Below are 23212 nucleotides of genomic sequence, written 5' to 3' on the forward strand. Positions count from 1 at the left end.
TGTGAAAATAATACAAATTACAAAAATCTTACCATTATACGTCACATTACGCCATAGGGTGTAATCAGATCATCATCATCATCACGTTTATTAAGAAACAAAAGAATACACAAAATCAAGATAAGTAAGAACTGGTGCAAAAGCACTCGAAAGTGCTTAATTCGAGGCACCAGCTCTGTTTAAAAAACATACTAGATGGCATGTTTTGCGCTATAACTGTGCGTTTTGATAGATGCGTTTGAGGGGGCATTAGTATGGGTGTGGGAAGTTATGATTTTTATTTGTCTTATTTTGTCGGAGTTCGATATTTGTTTGAACGGCATGGTATGCTGGTGCTGGTTGCGGGTTGTTAGAGCATTTCTCATGGTTTGCCTTTATCGAACTCAAACCCATCCTACCCTACCCTAACCTGCCCATACCCTACCGTACTAATAACCTACACATAGTTACCCTTCTCGTACTCGACTAAAGTAACGTACAGTCCACAGCAGAAGTAATGTGGGGTTTCAGACATGGGTATGTTCTGCTTCTGAAGCTTAGGAACAATTAGCCAGACTACAATGAAACTTTGAATGTAGCTTATATGTATCGTCACCCTTGCAGCTGCAACTTTAGCTATTGACATCTTCTTTTCGATCACTCCGCATTAAACAATCGCCAGTCAAAGCCAACCGTTGAGATTGGTAAAACCCTACATTACTTTAGCGGTGGGCTGTACCAAATTTGAGCGCAATCGGCACAGCCGTTCTTGAGATATAAAACTGGCCCACTGCACGTGCGCACGCGCTAACTGAGACTCTAGATGACTTGTGCCAGCCACCTTTCTAAATTGTCCCCAACAGTGAACAAAATTTGAGCGAAATCGGCCCAGCCGTTCTTAAGATGTATCAGTGGACCCCTCACGTGCGCACGTGCAATCGATGAACCATACCTGTCACAAATGACCATGCATCGCCAGGTGAGTGCCCTGCCCACCCACTGTCCAAGTTTCAGCGCAATCGGACCAGTAATAGCTGAGTTATTCCTAGTACAATAATGTGCTTGTCGTGTGTTAGAGCCCTTTTCCTTTATCCTCCCCGTGCCTTCACTAGTTTCCTTTCCGACTTTAAAGTATCCTCTATCTGGTAGCCCGTCCTGGATCCTTCACATTGCGCCGTATAAACCGAGTTGATTTCGCCCCCGTTTCTTCCTCGTGGTTGAGTTCCGCCCTGTCTGCCGTCGTGTTCTTGTCGCCGCCACGTGTTGAGAGTGTTGGGAGTCGCCACCGCCGCCGAAGAGAATATAAAGTAAAATCAATTCAACTCTTTCTTGACAACGAACCGGCTATTTTTATTGTTAATTCACCACATAGTCCTCCGCTGGCCGGATCAAGATTTGCTTTTGGTTGATTCTTTGCTTGATTTTGATTGAGATTTTGATTTTGAGATTGAGATTGTGCCTTCAAGATTTGAGTGTTTCTGTCAAGAGCTGTGATGGAGGAAAGTGAACTGCGCCAGAAGCGAACCTTAGCCAGAGGTAAGGTAACCAGACTTTTGCGTGACCTCTCTGCCAGTGATCAGTCGCAGGAGGATGAGCTGGCCCTACGCATTCACCACCTCGAGATGCACTATGAGCATATGCTACAGCTACAATGTGAACTTGACAAACATGGGATCGAGGATGATAGCTCACACATGCAGGATGCGTATGATGCTCTCTTCAAGGCTAAGCGTGTTCTAGCCAGGCTCGAGAGGGGAGTAGCTTCTGCTCCAGTACTGCATGAGCGCCAGAGTGCTTTTAAACTTGAGCTAAAGCTGCCTAAGTTTGACGGAGCAGTTGACACATGGCCTGAGTTCTGGAACCTGTTCAGAACTGCTGTTCATGACAACAGAGCTTGTTCCCCAGTGGAAAAGTTTGTACACTTGAAACTGTACCTGACTGGGAGGGCACATGCAGCTATCCAGGGACTGCCGTTGACTGATGCTGGATATGTCAAGGCCATTGAAACCTTGCAGGAGAGGTTTGACCGTCCGGACCTGCTGAGGGAGTCACTGATGCAGAGACTGTTGAACACTCGCTGTGTCACTGATGACAATGACCTTCTGCAGCTGTGTCAGATGGTGGATGGTTTGGTGTCTGATGTTCGTGCACTGGAGACGATGGGTGTGACTGCTGAGTCGTTTTCTGTGCTTCTCATGCCTGTGCTGAAGTCCTGTGTCCCAGAGACGTGGAAGCTGCAGTGGATGAGAGCGCAGAGTGGTGTCTCCGAGAACCTCCCAGACTTCCTGCAGTTTCTGCAGAGGGAGGTGCAGATGAAAGAGGATGCAGCTGCACAAGGGACACCAGCCGCCAGCCCAGCTGTTCACCAGAGTCAGCCGTCCCAGCCGAGATCAGCGAGGTCAGCCACCAGTGTCCTCAGGATACAAGGCAGGTCAGGCAGGGCTGGTTGGGTTTGTGGAGTGTGCCAGAATGGGAGGCACGGCCTCTCTGCATGCCCCACTTACAGGAGCATGGATGTCGCCTCACGCTGGAGGGCCGTCAGGCAGGAGGGCCTGTGTTATCAGTGTCTGGGGCCACACATGGTGCGAGTGTGCACGAGTTCTGCATGTCCCAGGTGCGGTGAGGCTCACCACTCATCTCTGCATGATGCGGGAGGGTCTGCTGCCCCTGTGCGCCCACCTGCTGCCCCTGTGCGCCCGCCTGCTGCACCGGCTCGCCAGGGCTTTGCTCGTCAGTCGCCTGCTGCGCCCCACCCGCCTCGTGCTGTTGACCGCTCGATGCACACTGTAACGTGTACAGCGCCTGCTGCTGCTGCTGCTTCATGGTCGCCTGGCTGGCCTGACCATCTGACCTTCCAGGACAGTCAGACACCAGCGTGGACAGGGAGAGCGCCTGTTGAGCTGCCGTCTGGAGGTGAAGTGACTGGGCACGCCTCTGCCGTCGGTCCGTCCGTCCAGTCGCCCAGCGCAGCTGCCGTCCAACCGCCCTGTCAAGCCACCAGCTCTGGTCAGGGTAAGCGCCTTTACAATGTGAACGCTCAGAGCAGCTGCTTTGTTCAGACCGTGTTGGTAGAGGTCAGTGGACCGGGAGGTGTGTGCCAAGTGCGCGCACTCATCGATGGAGGCTCTGACTCTTCGTTTATCAGGTCGTCTCTAGCAGAGAAGTTGGGCCTGGAGACTGAGGAGCAGGGAGTCTTCGCCTGCGTCGGGTTCTTGGAGAGGACTGAGGAAGCCAGAGTCTACGACCGAGTGTCAGTTAAGTTGACTGGCAGACAAGGAGGTGAGACCACACTGTCTTTTTGGAAAACTGATCGCCTGTGTGTACCTGTTGGGACGTACAGCCTGCCTGAGAACCTGTCGCTGCCCCCAAGTGTCGTGCTCGCTGACGACTACCGTGAGGGGCCTGTGGATCTGTTGATCGGGTGTGATCAGATCTACCAGGTTGTGATGTGGGACCAAGTGGAGGTTGGGCCCGGACTGCGCCTGATTGAGACGGTGTTTGGTCATGTTCTCCATGGGCAGGCACATAACCAGCAGACTGAACAGAGGCGCGTCTACCGCTGTCAGCTGGCTGACGTGGAGAGGATGTGGAGCCTGGACGCCGTGGGAATCTCGGCGAAGGAGACTGCAGACGAGGCGCCACCTGAGCCGACTCGCTGAACTTCCGCATCAATGCTGTTGGTTGCCAGGCAGACATTCGAGCCGCCTTCCACCAGATCGTCCTGAAGGAGGAGGACAGGCGCTACGTGCAGTTCCTGTGGGGAGACCGCCACCTGCGCTTTCAGAGGGTCCTGTTCGGCGAGCAGCGTTACGAGATGGGTCTGCTCTGGAAGTCGGACAGCAGGCCGGCCTCCAACCTGACGTCTACGGAGCTACGCACCCGACGTCTGGTCTCCAAGATGAGTACCGACGAGCTCGACAGGTATGATCGTCATATCTCCGAGTTGATTGTGAACGGTGTGGTTGAGGATGCCCCTCTCACAGATGACCCTGATGACGCCTTCTTCCTGCCGCACCGGGGTGTTGTCCGGGGTGATAAACTGAGAGTGGTTTTCGACGGGTCCGCTCCTGATGCCACCGGGAGGAGCCTGAACGAGTACCTGAGCCCGGGGGAGAACCTGTTGAGCCGTCTTCCCTCTGTCTTGCTGAACTTCCGCATCAATGCTGTTGGTTGCCAGGCAGACATTCGAGCCGCCTTCCACCAGATCGTCCTGAAGGAGGAGGACAGGCGCTACGTGCAGTTCCTGTGGGGAGACCGCCACCTGCGCTTTCAGAGGGTCCTGTTCGGCGTATCCTGTTCGCCGTACATGCTGTTGCGCACTGTGTGCTGCCATGTCCGCCAGTGCCTTGTCTCCCAGCCGGAGCTGATGCAGAAGGTGCAGGGAGCGCTCTACATGGACGACCTGTGCCCGACGTTCGGCACCAGAGAAGAGGCGGCTGCTGGGATGAAGGAAGTCAGCAGCGTCTTCAGCAAGGCCAGGATGGAGCTGCACAAGACCCGCACCACAGGTGATGTGTCCTCCGAGGACTCAAAAGTGTTGGGTCTGGCGTGGAACACCGAGACTGACCGACTCGCTGTGACCGTGCCTGAGATGTTGTGTCCTCGCACCAGGAGTGAGCTTCTGTCCGCAGTGGCAAAGCCGTTTGACCCGTTGGGCCTGCTCACCCCGTGGCTGGTCAGAGGGAAGGCTCTGTTCCAGCGGACCTGGTCGGTGGAGCTGACGTGGGACGAGCCGCTGCCCGATGCGCTGCAAGCAGAGGTCGCCGCCTGGTGGCAAGATTCTGCCGGCAGCACAGTCTCCTTCCCGCGTGCTGCGATGATCGGTGAGACCAGTCTGGGCACGCAGTATCATGTCTTCTGTGATGCCTCCAAGACCGCCTACTGTGCCACTGTGTACGTCTCGCAGGGTGGGGAGTCACAGTTGTTGATCTGCAAGGGACGACTGGCGCCGATCAACCCGAGCCTGACTGTCCCCCGGCTCGAGCTGATGGCGGCGCTGACCGGGGCCCGACTTATGGCCTTCGTGACTGAGTCACTGTGTCTGTCAGCACCCAGTGTGACGTACTGGACTGATTCGACAGATGTCTTGTGTTGGATCAAGAGTGACAAACTGTTCCGCGTGTTTGTTCACAACCGTGTGACTGCCATCAGAGAGCTGACCGATCCTGACCGCTGGCGGTTTGTCCGGGGGCTTGAGAACCCAGCCGACCTGGGTACGAGGGGCATCACCCTGTCTCAGCTCGCAGAGTCTGCGAAGTGGTGGAACGGCCCGCCGTTCCTCGTGACCTCTGACCTGCCTCCTCAGCCAGACCCGGTGGAGACGGTGAGCCCTGAGGCCGACGTGGAGGAGAGGAGGGTGGCTCCTGTGACTCGTAGCCACCCTGTGATGCAGAACGTGCCGTCGGTAGAGACTGCTGATGACGCGTTCCAGGCCACCGATTTCTCAGATCTTGGAGCCGCCGTGAACAGGATCGCATGGCTGAAGAGGTTCGTCCACAACGCCCGGAGTCCTGAGACTGAGCGTCAGTCCGGACCGCTGTCGCCAGAGGAGAGAAGAGAGGCGCTCGTGTACTGGATCCGGGAGGCCCAGCGGCGCGCCTTCCCGGAGGAGCTGCGTGCGGTGAGAAACGGGACTCTGCTGCCGGTGAGTTCCCCGTTAGCCAAGTGTGTCCTGTGCATCAGCGACGATGGACTGTTGTGTTCCGTGCCAAGGACCAATGAGCCGCCGCTGATCGTTCTCCCGGAGTGGGCACATATCACTGTGCTGATCGTTGACGAGGCGCATCGCCGCTGTTTTCACCAGGGAACGAGAGTGACTCTCGCGCTCCTGTCGGGCGAGTACTTCATCCGCAGGAGGACGGTGCGCCGAGTGCTGGGGACCTGCTTCAGGTGCCGGCGGTACAGAGGACTGCCCTACCGAGCTGCGGACGGCCGTCTGCCTGCATTCAGGTCAGAAGTCTCGCGCCCATTCTCCAAGGTGGGAATCGATTACTTTGGCCCTCTGTATGTGGATAGAGACACCAAAGTGTGGGCGCTGCTGATTACCTGCGCTTCGTCTCGTGCCGTCCACCTGGAACTGGTGCGGTCTCAGAGTGCCGCTGATCTCACCCTGGCGCTCAGGCGTTTCATGGCCCTGCGAGGAACGCCCAGTCTGATTGTCAGTGACAATGCCCGTACTTTCCGTGCTCTCGTCAGTCATGTGCCGCGGTCAGTCAAGTGGCGCTTCATCCCCGAGGCCGCCCCGTGGTGGGGCGGGTTCTGGGAACGGCTCGTCGGTGTGACCAAGAGCGCCCTGAAGATTACGTTGCACCAGTGCCACCTGTCGTATGATGAACTGGCTGTGACGCTGTATGAACTTGCGTTTCATCTCAACCTGAGGCCCCTGACCCCTGGTGATGGAGATGATCTACTTACCCCGGCTCACCTGTTGTTTGGGGTTACCACCATCTCAGGTGTGGTCTGTCCCAGTCTTGACTCTGACTCCCATGTGGGCAGGACCTGGCGTAACCGGCGCCGTGTGAGTGACCGTCTCGTCCGTCGGTGGACGACCGAGTACCTCGAGACGCTGAGAGGCTGGGCCGCGTCACCGCGCGGCCGCCCCACTCGCCTGCCCGCGGTCGGCGAGGTCATCCTGCTGCAGGGCGAAGGACGCCGGGGCACGTGGCCCCTCGCCCGGGTGGTGTCGCTCATCCCGGGACCGGACGGCCGCTGCCGAGCCGCTTTTCTCCGTGTGCGCGGCAAACTAACGCGGCGACCAATCTCCCGGCTCTTCAGTCTGGAGGCCGCCGAGTAAGACCCTCGTCCGCGCGCCTGACGGTGTGTGCGCGGAATGGCGACTGAGCTGTGCCCGAGTGCCGAGTTGTGAGCTCGGAATGGCGACTGACGTGCCCGAGTGCCGAGTTGTGAGCTCGGAATGGCGACTGACGTGCCCGAGTGCTGAGTTGTGCGCGCGTCAGAACTAGAGGACCGTTTCTGTGTGTGCTGATTGCACTTGGTTGTGCTCAATGTGTCGCGAAGTGTCGAGACTAGTTTGAGCGCTGTCATTTGTTTCGTGCGTCTGTCTGCGCACTTGTATCGTCGCGAAGCGCCGAGCTGGCTGCTCGCGGTCCGCCCTGTGTTGCCGACGCTTGAGCATTGGCTTTTGCGAAGTAACCAGAGTTACTTCGGGTGGGGAGTATGTCGTGTGTTCGAGCCCTTTTCCTTTATCCTCCCCGTGCCTATACTAGTTTCCTTTCCGACTTTTAAAGTATCCTCTGTCTGGTAGCCCGTCCTGAATCCTTCACATTGCGCTGTATAAACCGAGTTGATTGTGAACGGTGTGGTTGAGGATGCCCCTCTCACAGATGACCCTGATGACGCCTTCTTCCTGCCGCACCGGGGTGTTGTCCGGGGTAATAAACTGAGAGTGGTCTTCGACGGGTCCGCTCCTGATGCCACCGGGAGGAGCCTGAACGAGTACCTGAGCCCGGGGGAGAACCTGTTGAGCCGTCTTCCCTCTGTCTTGTTGAACTTCCGCACCAATGCTGTTGGTTGCCAGGCAGACATTTGAGCCGCCTTCCACCAGATCGTCTTGAAGGAGGAGGACAGGCGCTACGTGCAGTTCCTGTGGGGAGACCGCCACGTGTTGAGAGTGTTGGGAGTCGCCGCCGCCGCCGAAGAGAATATAAAGTAAAATCAATTCAACTCTTTCTTGACAACGAACCGGCTATTTTTATTGTTAATTCACCACAGTGCTGTTTACTGGTAGGCGCTTATTTTCAGTCATAGGCGCGGGAGCCGGGGGGCAGTGGGGGCAGCTTGCCCCCCCAACTCTGGGGCCGTGGGGGCGGTGCCCCCACAGCTTTGAGACGGAATACCACACTTTTTTTGCAAATGTTTTCTTTTTTTTGTTGAAAAAGCCGAGGGGTGAAAAATAAGTGGCCTAAAACCGGTGAGAAAACTAGATTTGGGGGTACCCTAGGTTAATCTCTATTATGGTGTGCCTCCCTGAGTCCCCAGTCGGAAAGTAGTTCCCGCGCCCCTGTTTTCAGTGTTTGGAATTCCCCTTGGCGGGCGGTGCATTGCAGCCCATGCTTTGATAGCTATTGTCAAAAGTTGAATGGCCTGCCTGCCGAAGCCACAGATCCGATTTCGTCGGAAAATACGCGTAACGTTATCACCAGTATAACGCCTTTTGGGGCGACTAACGGAGCGAGCGAGAGGGTGGGCCTTGCACGTGCGAAATGGCGAGAGGGTACCTCCAACTGACTTGTGCACGGCACCCTACTAACCGGTCTCTAGCGATGTGCCAAATTTGGGCACAATTGGCCCAGCCGTTCTCGAGATCTGGAAGCGGCACCCTGCACGTGCGCACGTGCAAAATGGGTCCCAACTGACTTGTGCACGGCTCCCTACTATCCGGTCCCTAACTGTGTACCAAATTTGAGCGCAATCGGTCGAGCCGTTCTCGAGATCTGGAAACGACCCCTGCACGTGCGCACGTGCAGCAGCACCCCAACTCTGGCACATGGATATGCAGTGCCTAGTGGGTGCCTACCTACATGCCAACTTTCAGCGCAATCGGCCGAGTAGTTACCGAGATATTGCAACAATTACAAAAGTGACACCTCTTCGTTTTGCACGTGGCACGTGCATAAGGGGTCACCCGCATGCATCGGGAATAGTCCAATACTTGGTAGAAAGAATGAAGCTACCCTGCAAAAATTACCGCATGTAAATCGTTCAAGTGGTTGCTGAGATATAAGCGTCGCAGAATCGTGACCACGGCCGGCCGGCCGGCCGGCCGCTCATACTCAGAAATTTCCGTTATTCTACGTAAGACTCCGCTCGCTTCGCTCGCTCCGTAAAAACACGGTCGCATGCTTGAGTCATTTTCACAAAAGTTTATTGACTTTTCGATAATATTTTGGGTGGATATTGGTCAGAAAAGAATGCTCTTTCCGAATATGTAGGTTTCATAACGATTGATCATCGTTTTCAATACGTTTTGGTGTTGTAAAGGACATCGCGCTCCGTGCAAATCAAATTTTCAAATTAATTTTTCATTATTAAAGAAATGGCACGGATCGTCACTTTTTATTTGCTTTCCTTTTATCACACGTACATTTGTCTGCAAAATGATACAACACCGATTTCATTCCGTCAAGCCGTTTTCCAGCGGCATCGGTTTCCTTCCCACAATGCATGAAATCGGTCATTTTTTCACAACCGGGGGTGCTGTCTTGCACGTGGCGCGTGCTATACAATGAAACCATATCAATACGCTAGTTCCATCTCTCCTCTATCCAGTGGTGAAAACCGCTTCTCGCTGCGCCCACCCGTTGCCGACTTATACAGCCGGGAAGCAGGCGCCGCAGGGCGGTTTTCGTCCGATGTTCGTTTTGACCGTTTCCTGTGTTAACCCTATGGCGCACGCGAGCGCGTGCTGACGGCGCACCCCTGGGCCAATCCGTCCCAAATTTTAATACAGAGGTCGCATCAACCCACCGATTCGGCATGTCAAATTTCACGTCGATACGCGGCGCCTTTCAGGCGCATTAAGACACATAAGACATATAAGGCGCACCCCTGCACTATGGTTGGAAACGGCCTCACGGATGGCCGGGGGTCAACGCGAAAAAATGTTTTGCCCATAACTTGTTAATGCGTAGACCGACTGCGATGAAACTTTGCATAGGTATACCAGTGTCTTTCGTGCATCATACAGTAACTCAGAAATGACGAGGTCACGTCACGTCACGCGTGTGTGACGTCATCATTGCAAGTATGTTATAAGTCGCCTATGTCTTTCGTTATGTTATCGATATCGCGAGGCATTTTGAACATGTTTTGAATACTGCTATTACTGAATGGATATTGTTGTTATGCTTTAGGGCAAGACATATCAACGTAGTGACGCACAGTGTCTTACTATTGGTCATAAACGGTCAAAAATTTGGAGAAAGAGTATTTATGATTTTTTTTTTAGATTGGGCAAAAAAGTAAGAAATAAAATGACGATCAAATGACAAAACATGCGTCAGATTAACCCGGCAGTTGCTGGGGTATTTCCCCATCCGCCGTTTGCCCGGGGGGGGGGGGGGGGCGTTCAACGCCCCCAGCCGATAACTCGCGAACAAATAGGCGCAGCGAAGCGCACGAGGCGCGGCAAACGAAAGAAGAACGCGACGAGACGATTCACATGAATACTTTAAAGTTGAATTTCGAGGTCACAGGTCGGGTCAAGGTCAGGTCAAACACTTGAAATCGGGTTTTCAGTAGCATGGACTTTAGAACCTCGCAATCGGTGCCTCGCGTTTCGCGTTTCGATTATATCGTCATCAGTTGGTCCTAAATAAATTCAGTCATCAGTTGGTCCTAAACAATCTGTCACAACTGTCACAACCCTTCATATAAGTGCTAAAAGAGTGTCAGATCAATGTAGGGGTCAGTCAAACATAGGCCACTGGCCAGGGTCAAAGTCAGGTCAATCAGGTAAGCACATAACCCCGAAAATTAAAACTGGTACCTATTCGCAGCCCATGCATGACACATGTTTTATGGGTACTTTTGGGCGTAGAACACGATGGTGACATTCATTTTATCATACGAGTACGTAGCTGGTTGAAAAAAGATCAATTTCAGAAATGCATGCATCATGGTCGTGAAGTAGTCACGAGAAATTGCCAACATTCAGTTCAAGATTTTGGGAAATGTAGAACGATGATCAAAAACCATAGATAGCCATTTGATTTGCCATGGTATTGGCAGTGTAATGGCGTTTACAGCATGTCTGTATGTCTGCTCTGTCGGTGGATATCCATATCCATACTCCAGGATATCCATACACGTTTGCACGATATCCATACTCCAGGTGCAGCGGCGAGCAGTTACTTCTTACGAGGGGTGCGGAGTCGAAGTCAGAGTCGGAGTCAGAGTCGGAGTCGGAGCCAGAGTCGCCCAGAGTCGTGGCAACGAGCCAGGAGTCGGAGTCGGAGTCGGGGTCGGTCAGGAGCCCGCAGTGGAAGTCGGAGTCGGTCCGAATCGGAACAGCTCCATCACGACTCCGAAACACTGGCAGGGGTCCGGAGTCGGAGACAGAGTCGGCCGGAGTCATGGCAACGAGTCAGGAGTCGGAGTCGTAGTCGGAGTCGGATTTGGCTCCACCACGACTCCGCAACCCTGCTTCTTACCATCATTTATAAGGATAAGCGATTGCAAGACTGACGAGCCGACCTGGTGCTAACGAAGCGACGGGTAGGTACGCCTCGGGAGATGAAGCTTCACGGACGATTTTGCGCACAAGTGCGCAGTCTGCTTTTACGTTCCCCTTACGCAGAATTGAACAGAGACTTATTCTGCCAAAAAGCTCAATGGAGGTCGATGGAGAACTTTTTGTATGTCCAATGAAACATAAACGTAATTTTGCAAATATTGCTGTGGTGACACTGCAAACAGAATGCAATGCCGTTCCTGATTTTGAACACGCATGGGAAAAAGAGTCACTCCACTCGATAGCCAACATAACAAGGATTATTTTGATATATAATAATCCAGTTTTACAACGTCATGGAGGTACTCCACATGCTATCACCAGCGCGGTTGTTTAAACCTTTGACGGCGCACCAAAAAAGCCACTCTCAGAAACTCCCGATTCCACGTACAATAATGGAGACTAAATGCGCAACTAAATAATTTTTTCTGCCCAATTCAAAACATTTCATCAATTTCCAACAGAATGACACCCCAAATATACATATATTCCGAGATTGCCCACGGCCATCCGTGAGGCCGTTTCCAACCATAGTGCCCTGGTCCGATTACGCCCAAATTTTAATACAAAGGCCGCCCACGCCCAGAGATTCCGCATGCCAAATTTCACGTCGATACCCGCCGCCTTTCAGGCGCAATAAGACACATAAGGCATGACGGATTACGCACGCACGCACGCACGGACATCTTATAAATCATAAAGGTCGCCGTCCACTGCACATTGGCATCCGCCGAAAGTACGCGTGTACTCGTCGATAAGCGCGTATGCTCGGCGTTTGCTGAAATGACGCCGTCCACTGCAGTTGCACAAAAACATCGGCAGAGATGCTCAAAGCACGGCTCAAAGGACCCGCTGGCCGAGGCCGTATACAATAGAATGGAAAACATAATTACTGGCTCGCCTGCCCGTCAGTTACTTCGTACTAACCACGGTGACTATAAATAGTTCTATTTTAACCAAGGCTATAGAACCGGTTTTTAACCACTTTAACTATTGACAACAAACCTTCGGTTATAGAATGGTTAGCCGTTTGTTTACATCGGTGACCTTGAAAGATGACGTCAGCGGGTGTCTACCAATCTTCGCCAATATTTATCTTCGAGTATTTTATCCTCTAAGGCAGTTTGATATTAAACTTTTGGGCTCCCTTAGAGCATAAAAAATATTATTTACTGTACAGCAATGTCTTAAAAATCGACAAAACCTTGACACCCCGTGACGTCATCTGTCTCCTGAGCCCTCCTTACGTGACCTGCCGGTTCTGATTTCGAAATGGATACATAACCCACGGACACAAGACCAACCAAACGCCCACCGATCGAAAATACACCTTATTCGCGTTGCAGAGCAAGCGGGTCACCCTAGCGGGCCCCATTCAACCGGGGACCCGGGCCCTATCCACACGGGGGCGCGGGCCCTATCCATATGGGGGCCCGGGCCACGTTCACCTTGGGCTCCGGGCCGCGAGTTTCCTAAGTGTGGAACTATATTTACTCACCCGTCGATTCTCGGGCTCCGATTGGTGACTTGTCGGGGGCGCTGACGCTTATAGCATGACGTCACTCACGTACTCGGCTGGACCAACGGCGCTGCGCAGACGCGCCGAGCCAATTCAGAGGCTCTCAAACTTAATTGCACAGATCCTGTGCATTGAATCGCGAAACTTCGGCGAGTTCGCCTGAGTTTGGAAGCCTCTGCCGGATAACTGGAAAAGGCCGGATTATTCGCTGGACAGTGGAAAGCGCAGATGGCGATTGACGGTGCCAAAAAGATGATAGGGAGAAAGAAGTTCAGCAGTGAATTATATGCCTGTGCTTGTGCATAGCTGAGTAATTAATTGTAAAATGATTAGGTAGGCTTGGAAGAAATGCAGCGTAGTTTAGCCGAACCAGGGGTATTCTGCCGAGTGGCGAGTTATGTAAGGCGGAAGGGTCGCAAGTCATTTGTTTCCATGAATGCACGAATGAAAATGTAAAGCGTAATGTTAAGTTGTTTAATTCAGTGTGGTTGGTCATCTGCTCAATCTACTTCTTCTCTGCATAATGCATTCGCCACTATACTCTGTTCCGTTTCAAGCTTGCAGCCGAAGTGCCCTGTTGAAAGCAGTGCATGATTTCTGTATATATAGCTCTTACATTTTAACACGCAAATTCTTGAGCGGAGGAGCGATCTGCCGAAGAAACTCCGACTGCAAACTTGATATGGAACAGACTATAATTCATTTTAAGAGGCACTGGGCTGCGCCGCCTGTTGATTCCGAAACACCAGTGAATTCATTTGCTGTCGTCACAACAATACGAATCGTGCAGTCATGCGCTGGGGGTCCGCCAAGTTTGAGTGTGCTGCAGAGTGCAGACTGGGCCGCCGAGAATATAACATTCCCGTTTCCCTGGGCGAGCGGCGCATTAGAGCCGAAGGAAACTGCTTCAGTTTTGTTGTGGGGAGGATACCCATGTTTGAAAATTATGTTCGGGAATGATGCGATGTGGAAAAGGTTTGTTGAATAGAGGGCTGTCAAGCAGATGCAGATTTTCTCATTTGCTTACCGATACAACGCGAAAAAGACGAAAATGTTGCAATTTTTAAGGGCTTAAGTCTAATTAAAGATTAGGGACTTCGTGAATAATGCGTATTGACCGCGACCCAGTTATTTGCCATTGGGTAGGTAGGTACTAGGTAGGGATCTACTCATTTGTGAACAGAACGTTCCACCACCACTCGCCAGAAATTCAATGAGCAGTTGCTTATCCTTAAACGTTTGAGTGCACCTAACAACCTTTACAAATGACGTCCTCCCTTTTAATGGTTTGCGCGAAGACACAAAGCCATAATCAACCAAGCAATGGCAGAATCCATTGAGCAGTGTATCAGATATGCCCCCCCCCCCCCAATTCTCAATCCACTAGCATAGCATACACTAAATGTAGGTACACGCACCTACATATTAGGTATTTGAAGGACTTGATAGCTGATACAACGAAAGAAACGCAATGCGCTAAAATTAAACGCAATTAACTAGCTGCAGCAGAAGTATGGCGTCCGATGCCTCTTCGCCAAGTTAAGACCATGCCAATCTCGGCAAGTCTGCCGCCGCGCCGGCACTGGCCGTGGTGTGACGTCATTCGCTCGGCACGTCGCCTATAGTTCCACACTTGGGTAACTCGCCTCCGGGCCCCGTCCCCCCGGGGCTCCGGGCCCCGTCTACCAGGGGACCCGGGTCCCATCAATCCGGGGGCCCGGGCCCCGTTCTCCCGGGGGCCACCCGGGGGTCCGGGCCCCGTCCACCCGGGCCCGGACCCATCCACGGGGGCCCGGGCCCCATCCAACCGGGGTTCCGGGCCCCGTTCTCCCGGGCCCGGACCCATCCACGGGGGGGGCGGGCCCTATCCACAAAGGGGGCCGGGCCCGTTCTCCGGGAGACCCGGGCCCGTTCTCCCGGGGGCGCGGGGCCCATCCAACCGGGGGTCCGGGCCCCGTCCACCCGGGGCCCGGGGCCCGTTCTCCCGGGGCCCCGGACGCGAGTTACCTAAGTGTGGAACTACCCAGCGCCGAGCCGGCCGGATGACGTCACACCACGGCCAGTGCCGGCGCAGCGGCAGACTGGCCGAGATTGGCATGGTCTTAACTTGGCGAAGAGGCATCGGACGCCAAACTTCTGCTGCAGCTATTAATCACATTTCATGCGTTTCTTCCATGTGTATGAGCTATCAAGTCCTTCGAATACCTAATGTGTAGGTGAGCGTACCTGCATTTAGCAGTGTGTGCTATGCTATGTGGATGGGCACATCCGACAGTCGACACACTGCGCAATGGATTCCGATATTGCTTGGCTGATTCTGGCTTTGTGTCTTCGAACGAACCATTGAAAGGGAGGACGTCATTTTTAAAGGTTGTTAGGTGCACTCAAACGTTTCAAGATAAGCAACTGCTGATTGAATTTCTGACGAGGGTTGGTGGAACGCTCTGTTTACAAATGAGTATCTACCTACCTAGTACCTACCTGCAGTGGCAAATAACTGGGTTGCGGTCAGTTAGGCATGATTCACGAAGTCCCTTATCTTTTATTAGACTTATTAAGCCCAATGTGCAACATTTGCGTCTTTTCGCGTTGTATCGGGTAGCAAGTGAGAAAATCTGCTTCTTCTCCACAGCCCTCAATTCAAGAAACCGTCCTTTTCCTTATCGCATCATTCCAGGACATAATTTTCAAACATGGGTATCTTCCCCACAAAAAAAACTGAAGCAGTTTCCTTCGGCTCCAATGCGCCGCTCGCCCAGGGAGACGGAAGTGTTATATTCTCGGCGGTCCAGTCTGCATTCTGCAGCACACTCAAACTTGGCGGACCCCCAGCGCACGACTGAACGATTCGTATTGTTGTGAGTGACTGTAAGAAAGAGGCACTGGGCTGCGCCGCCTGTTAATTATTCCGAAACCACCAGTGAATTGTCACAGTCACATGAATTACAGTGGCGAATGCACTATTGCAGAGGAGAAATGGATTGAACAGATGCCCAACCTTGCTTTATTATCAACTAAACATTAGGTACGCTTTACATTTTAATCAGGCAATCATGTAAACAAACAACTTGCGAGTTGCGACCCTTCCGCCTTACATAACTCGGCAGAATGCCCCTGAGTCGGCTAAACTACACTGCATCTCTTCAAACCTTAAGTATTTTACAATTTACCACTCAGCTATGCAACAGGCTTATAATTCACTGCTCAAGTCTCAACCCCTTTTTCCCTATCATCTTTTTGGCACCGTCAATCGCCATCTGCGCTGCCCACTGTCCAGCAAATAATCCGGCCGTCTCCAGTTCTCTGGCAGGGGCTTCCAAACTCAAGCGAACTCGCCGAAGTTTCGCCATTCAATGCGCAGGATCTGTACAATTGAGTTTGAGAGCCTCTGGGTTGGCTCGGCGCGCCTGCGCCGCGCCGTTGGTCCGGCCAAGTACGCGAGTGACGTCATGCTATAAGCGTCATCCCCCGACCAAAGTCACCAATCAGAGCCCTAGAATCGACTTGTAGTTCCACACTTAGGTAACTCGCGCCCCGGACCCATCCACGGGGCCCGGGCCCCATCCACACAGGGGGCCCGGGTCCGTTCTCCCAGGGGCCCGGGCCAGTTCTCCCGGGGGTCCGGGCCCGTTCTCCGAGAGGCCCGGGCCCGTTCTCCCGGGGGCCGGGGCCCCATCCAACCGGGGGTCCGGGCCCCGTCCACCCGGGGCCCGTTCTCCCGGGGGCCCGGACCCATCCACGGGGGCCCGGGCCCCATCCACCCAGGGGGTCCGGGCCCGTTTTCCCAGGGGCCCGAGCCAGTTCTCCCGGGGGCCCGGGCCCCATCCAACCGGGGGTCCGGGCCCCGTCCACCCGGGGCCAGTGCCGGCGGATTGCATTTCTGAGAGGGTGGGCAAGATATCGTGGGGCCTCCTGGCGAAAAAGGGCCTTTTGTGTATAGGGGCCTCCTAGATCTGAGGGCTGAGGCCAGTTTCACCAACAACAACAAAAAAAAAAAAATAGACGGCTGCGATTATTTTTTGACAAAATGATAGTCTCAAAATGTCATTTACTGCTGAAAATACTAATCGCTGACTTAACCCGCGCGGGGCTGGGGGGGTAAATTTTACCCCCCTCGCGAATTTTTGCGATATCTCAAAAACGGCGGCGCGCAGCGCCGCCACACTTTCAGTACCTTTTCTTACATCAATTTGACACGTTCCCTGAAAATTTGAGTGAAATCCGTCGGAAATTTTTTGAGAAATTGACGTTTTAGTGACGTCATGTTCGCCATTTTCGCCTCAAAAACGGCAAAAGTTCAAACGCCGCTAACATCTTCATTTTTAAAGGAATCAAGACGTAACAAAAAAGGCTATGCGTAATTTTACTTTGTCTATCAAATGGTTATCTCGGATTTTTAAAAATTTTGGATTTTGGCCTATTTTTTTCTTTTCAAAAAACTGACTTTTTTGGGAAAATCATTATAAAATCCAAAATTTTGAGTCTATCGAAAAAACCGGAATATATGTCAGAGAAATGGTCTATGTGCACCAACATACCAAATTTTAGAAGAATCGGTTCAAAAATGTGGGAGTTATTCAAAATGTTATGACGTCACGACACACAAAATTTTTGAAAAATGACTTTTTTGGAAGTTCTAGACCTCGTACGGAAACAAAAATAGCACCATTCGATTCGCCGTGAAAAACTGCATCAGATAGACACCTTTTTAGGCCTTAACAACCAACTTCAAAATTTGACCTCACTTGACCTGACCTTGACCTGACCTCGACCTGAAATTCATCCAGAGGTGGTCCATATCACTTATTGAGTGTGCCTATTGAATTCTATGAGTAAAATGACCCATAAAACATGTGTCGCACATGCCCTTTTCTATATTTTGTTTTTTTGGTGACCTGACCTGACCTGACCTGACCTGACCTTGACCTTGACCTCTGAATGATATTGTATGCAACGAATATTGTCTTGGTAGCCTAAGAACACGTTTTGGGCGATCAGTCTCAGTCCATGACTTCATTCTTCGGCAACTACGGTGCAAGGCCGATACTGTAGAAACTTGCAATTTGTACCCTTGACCTGACCTTGAACTTGACCTCAAACTTTAACTTAAGTACATGTTTTTAGTAGTTCGTGATGAGAGCTTTCGATTGGCGTTTGAATTTTCCAAATCGGACGATTAGTTCGGGAGATAACAGGGGGGGGGGGTAAAATTTACCCCCCCAGCCCCGCGCGTTCGGCTGGAGACCCCAGCCCCGCACGGGCCCGCGCATGACTGGGGGGGGGGGGCTCTACAGAGCCCCCCTCCCGTTTTTCAGCAATATCTTCTAAACCGTTTGACGGATCAACACGAAACTTGCGGTACCCTCAGAGGCATCAACTTGACACCTTGTGTTAAAATTTCAACTTTCTAGCTACCATAGTTTGGCCGTAAATGACGTCAGAGTGACGTCATGTCGGCCGATTTTCATGCAAAATACTGAATTACGGCAAACGCTCTCAAGAGCTCAGTTTTAAAGCTAGATCCCTTTTCTTTGCATTGGTGGACTAAAAATACACCTAGCTATCAAACTGCTATCTCGAATTTTCGAAATTTTGAAAATTTTGAAAAATATGTATTTACAATTACAAAAAAAATATTTTTTGATTTTTTTCAAAAAGTTTTTGACTTTTCGCAAAAACCGGAATATATGTGATAGAACACACGCTGGTGAACTACATTTGCAAGTTTTAGCCCAATATCTTCAAAAATAGCCAAGTTATTCGCGTTATTGTCAAAATTTTACAATTTTATGTTTTTTTTTTCAAACCCATTTTCAGTACGTTTTTGACGTCGTACAGCAATACAAATGGCACCATCGTGTTCCTGAGCTCAAACTGCATCTGATAGGCACCTTTTTTGTTGAAAAATTTCATTTTTAAAATTTGGCCTTTTCTGACCTGAAAGTGACCTAACCTCCGGTAAATTCAGCTGACAATGACCTCAAATGACACAGACGCCACTATTTTCGAAATCTACGAGTAAAATGGACCATAAAACATGCGCCACGTGACCGATACATGATATACAATTTTCGTGACCTAGGATGACCTGGCCTTGACCTTAAAAATTCAAAGAAAAAGTTCGGTACCCTCAGGGTATCTAAGGCATCCGTCAAGGAGTGCGTAAACCAAAAATGAGCCTGATCGGACCGGCGGTCCGGCGGTCAGAGCCTAAATTGTGAACTAGCAAAAATGTCGATAATTTTTACTTTGACCTGACCTGTGACGTCATCGGTGATCTCGAGGTCAATGAAAATAGGTTTCGCTCGACAGTTTTTCCAGGGCTATCAGATGCCGTTTGAATTTTGACGATCGGCCCAGTAGTTTCGGATATAGGAGGGGGGCTCTGGAGAGCCCCCCCCCCCCCCAGTCACTCGCATTATGGAAAATACCCCAGTCATGCGCGGGTTAAAAAATGTAGCAACTTCGCCTTCAAGTGCTATATTATTTGGTCAGCAATTACTTTTTTCACCTGTAAATAGGATTTATAGACTATCATTTTGTCAAAAAATAATCGCAACCGTCTATTTTTTGTTGGTGAAACTGGCCTCTGGTGAGTGGTGAGTGAACGAAAGGAGGTTTAAACGCATATCACCCAAGTGACCCAACTTAGAATAATCTACTCTGCAAGCATATTTTTTCCGCCTGCCAATTCAACGAAAACAAAATTCAAAACTGTAGTCAGCGGCGTATTAAGAATATCGCGAAGGGAGGGGGGGGGGGGCAATTGGGTTAGGAGGGCGCCACCTCACCCAAGGAGGGCGCCGTACGGTGGCGAGATAAAAAAAAATCCTTAACGATCGCTCAGGAGGGGGAGGGGCGTTTTTTACCACGCCACCAGCTTTTTTGCGTATGTAAGGAAGGCGGCGACGCGCAGTGCTGCGAAACTTGGTATCGGGTTAATATCACACGCGACAAAAAGGTTGCAAGTGATTGGCATAGGTACCAAATTTCTTTCGACCAAACGCTCTTTAAATGCCGCGCCGAAGTCGCGCAGAATTTTCAAAAAACAACCTTTTTCTGCTTTTTAGGCACACCTGTTATGTATTCACCGTTCAAAGCTTTTCGTGTCCCTTTAGCAAAGTTGGTGGGACAAAAATAAGGGTTGGTGGAGACGTTCTGCCCATGGGTGACGGTGTAGAAAAAGTTTATTGGTGACGGCATCCACACCAAATCACCGCATCGCATCGACATCGGAGCACGAGATGCGAAAGCACAAGCTCACAGCGAGAATGCAGCAGCGTAGCAGCAACAATCTTCCGAAATACCAGTCATGATTGTAAAATCAATCAGTTAAGACCAAGACGGGTTTCATCCACGTAAGAGCGTAAATAGCTTTGGTAGGTGTACTTCATTCATTGTGCTGAATGCACGTTCCTTTGTGTCAGTTTTCACAGGCAATGCATCACATTGTGCAAGAGAACGGCTATGCTGGGACTGGGAAACATGCTTAAGCTTAACGAGTAGAGAAATTATAGGAGGGCAGCGATCAACGGAGGTCGCCAATAGGTAGAAGGGCTGTGATCGACAGGAGAGTGCCAATGTTTGAGAGGGCGGAGATCATCAGTAGAGCGCTAAATAGGTAGTAGGGCCCCCGATCAACATTTAACAGGAGGTTGCCAAAAGGTAGGAGAGCCCCGATCAACATTCGACAGGAAGGCACCAATAGGTAGGCTTGGGCGACCCCCACCAAACACGATTTGGCAGCACTGTAAAGACGTCTGCTGGGCGTGAAGTTTTCCCTTCACCATAGGGTTTACACACAAACTGGTCAAAGTTTGAGCCAGGATATACTAGTCTAAAAATGCAAAAAACGAACAAATTTTGGCATCAATAGATTCAGCATTTCATCGTGTGCCTCAAACCGTCCATCATTTGGCCTCAAAGGAGGTAAAAATTGTTCAAAATCGAAGTTGAAAAGATGCTTTCTGAGCACATAATCTGGTAGCAATCACGTGACCTGCTATAAGCAGCTTATCGATAATTTACAAACATAATTATTAATATGCTGCTTTAAACAACATTAATCATTCATTTTGAGCTTTCAGTACTTTAAATAAGGTCAAAACATCGCAAAACACAAAAGTTAATACAATAGTCACGTGGGTGTCAGGAAATGTCACAGGTGCGTCAAATTTGTGACTGGGGCTTTACTTTCAAACATCGGATCTACCTGTTTCTTATAGGTATCTTGGGCTTGGGTGGCGAGCATCGTGAGGGCGCCAGTGGGTAGAAGGGCGGCGAATGACAGGAAAACAGAAACACCAATAGTTAGAGGGCGTTTTTCCCAAGACGGTGATATTGAATAGAAGGACGTCTGTGAGGAGGGAGGACGCCGATCAACAGGAGGGCGCTTGTGATCAGAAGGGCGGTGATCAACAAGACGGCGCCAGTAGGTAGGAGGATGGCTATCAAGAAAAGGTCGCCAATGGGTGGAAGGGCGGCAATCAACATGAAGGCGCCAGAGGGTAGGAGATCTTAACTGATCAACATTCGCCAGGATGGCACTACTAGGCAGGAGGGTGGCGAGCAGCAGGAGGGCGCCAATAGGTAGGATGGCCAGTCATCAACATTCAACAGGAGGGCGCCAGTATGTGGGAGGGCTCCGAACAACGTGAGGGCGTCAATGATCAGAAGGGCGATGACCAGCAAGAGGGCGCCATTAGATACGAGGATGGCAGAAGGTCGGGACACCGATACCAAACCAAATACCAACAATGATCATGTGAAAATACCGAAACCGAACCGACTTGGGAATATGAGGAAAATACCGACTTTTTACCAAATTCACAACCTCTTTTACATTATTGAGGATTCATAGTGCCAACAAAATACCAAATAAATTAGCCTTGAAATACCAAATACCAAGTTGGTATCGGTTTGATATCGGTACACCAAAAAGTTGGTGTCCGATTGACATATCTAGCATGGAAGGCCTCCCATGTGCACGGCGGCCTCCTGCATACGTTTAGTTCCTCATCCGTTCAGGGGACCTCCTCTGTACTCGGAAGGGCCTCCTCTGTACACTACGCGCCTCCTCTGTACATGGAGGGCCTCCTATGTGCAAGGGGGCCTCCTTTGTATCCGTCACGCATCCGCTTTAGATGGAGGGCCTCCCTGTGCACGTGGGCCTCCTGCGTAGCTACGTTTCGTTTCTTCTCCGTTCAAGGGGCCTCCTCTGTACTCGGAAGGGCCTCCTCTGTATATGTAGCACGCTACATCTTGACCATCTAACGTAGTATCTTTTCGGCACGGTCGGCCCGGTGACGCGCAGCTGAGCAGAGCGCTGCCGCACGCTTCCCTCCCTTGTCATTATTCCCTCCCTCCTCCCACCCGTCCCCAGGTCCACCCTCCCCAATCATTTCTCACTGTCCGCACAGAATGGGCCGCCATTAAACTCCAATTAAGACAAGCACCTCTGAAGACAGTCACATCAGGATGAGTCATTGGCAGACATTACAAAGCAGCTGAAGCTACAGCAGACGTCAGCGCACTGTGAGGCAACGCGCAGGCTTAAGGCACGTAGCACATTGGGTCTCACGTAGCCATGGTAGCACAACAGTGCGTCTCACTGCAACGGAATCTGCTAAACTTAGCAAACAGTTGTCCGGAACAAACGTAGTTCAGGACGTCTCCACTGCGGACAGAAAGCGCTGTTGTCCGAAACAAACGTAGTTCAGGACGTCCCCACCGCGGACAGAAGGCGCTGTTCTACTGACCCTCCCAACCAAGATGACGTCAGTGGGCGGAGCAAGAGTGACGTCACAAGGGGCGTTGCCGGCAGACGAAACGGAAGGAAACAAAAGTTTGAATAAAATGAAATTGAAGAATCAAAATTAAAACTCGAAAATCACCAACCTTTCGGGGATTGGTTTATGCCAGCGACTACTAAGATGATAAAGCACTCAACAGGAAGACGATTCGACGGCCAAAAATTGCAGGTGGATCTCATCAAAAAATTTGAAAAAAAAAAATTGAAAAAAAAATCAAAAAATCTCAGGTGGATCTCATCACTATCTGGATCTCTCTGTAGATCTCTCTCGGGATCTTTTCCAAGACTCTCAAGTTCCCGTGTATCACCAGCTCTACTATCGAGTCATTACAGCAGCAAATTGTTCTTTCTCTCTGCTACAACAGCCGAACAACAGTGGACCGCAGTATTTGATGAACCGCAAAGAAGATGCAGCTTTTTTTATTCCTTCTTTCTTCTTTTCTCTAAATCCCCTCGCTACAAATGGCGCCCAACGTGGGGCTTTGATAATTCTCAAATTGTGAAGCTGGTAGACTGGCACAAGCCGCCGAACCCGAAGTTGATGAATTGAAAGTCAACCGTATGGAGAAGAGGAAGAAGTTGAAGAAAAGAGCAGGTGTTCGAAATACTGGCAGCAGTGGAAATGAGCGTGCTGCAGGGGTCGACGTGAAGA

General features: G+C 51.1%; 3 protein-coding genes across 3 annotated transcripts in view; 2 read left to right on the plus strand and 1 right to left on the minus strand.

The window, feature by feature from the left end:
* Positions 1-1472: 1472 nt before the first annotated feature.
* LOC122372211 lies at positions 1473-3638 on the plus strand. The gene is made up of 4 exons (XM_043349125.1): positions 1473-1515; positions 1885-2349; positions 2594-2709; positions 2937-3638. Exons 1-4 carry the CDS (start codon positions 1473-1475, stop codon positions 3636-3638), a joined length of 1326 nt encoding a protein of 441 aa, XP_043205060.1.
* Positions 3631-6567, plus strand: LOC122372209. Its single transcript, XM_043349122.1, has 2 exons — positions 3631-5956; positions 6475-6567. The coding sequence occupies exons 1-2, from the start codon at positions 3794-3796 to the stop codon at positions 6484-6486; spliced, it is 2175 nt and encodes a 724-aa protein (XP_043205057.1). The 5' UTR covers positions 3631-3793; the 3' UTR covers positions 6487-6567.
* A 749-nt stretch (positions 6568-7316) lies between these two features.
* LOC122372210 (uridine diphosphate glucose pyrophosphatase NUDT14-like) overlaps positions 7317-23212 on the minus strand; it is a 110401-nt gene continuing 94505 nt past the window's right edge. The window contains exon 4 of the mRNA XM_043349123.1: positions 7317-7582. Coding sequence (XP_043205058.1) covers positions 7317-7582 — 266 coding nt within the window. The remainder of the gene's footprint in view (positions 7583-23212) is intronic.

The sequence above is a fragment of the Amphibalanus amphitrite genome, unplaced genomic scaffold (assembly GCF_019059575.1).
Source record: "Amphibalanus amphitrite isolate SeventyFive unplaced genomic scaffold, NRLGWU_Aamphi_draft 001330F_arrow, whole genome shotgun sequence".
NCBI lineage: Eukaryota > Metazoa > Arthropoda > Thecostraca > Balanomorpha > Balanidae > Amphibalanus > Amphibalanus amphitrite.

Coding starts and splice junctions, on each gene's coding strand:
- LOC122372211 (XM_043349125.1), top strand. CDS start 1,473: ATGGAGGAAAGTGAACTGCGCCAGAAGCGAACCTTAGCCAGAG. Junction 1,516..1,884: donor GAAGCGAACCTTAGCCAGAG/GTAAGGTAACCA, acceptor CTTGTTCCCCAG/TGGAAAAGTTTGTACACTTG. Junction 2,710..2,936: donor GGCTCGCCAGGGCTTTGCTC/GTCAGTCGCCTG, acceptor CCGTCCGTCCAG/TCGCCCAGCGCAGCTGCCGT.
- LOC122372209 (XM_043349122.1), top strand. CDS start 3,794: ATGGGTCTGCTCTGGAAGTCGGACAGCAGGCCGGCCTCCAACCTGACG.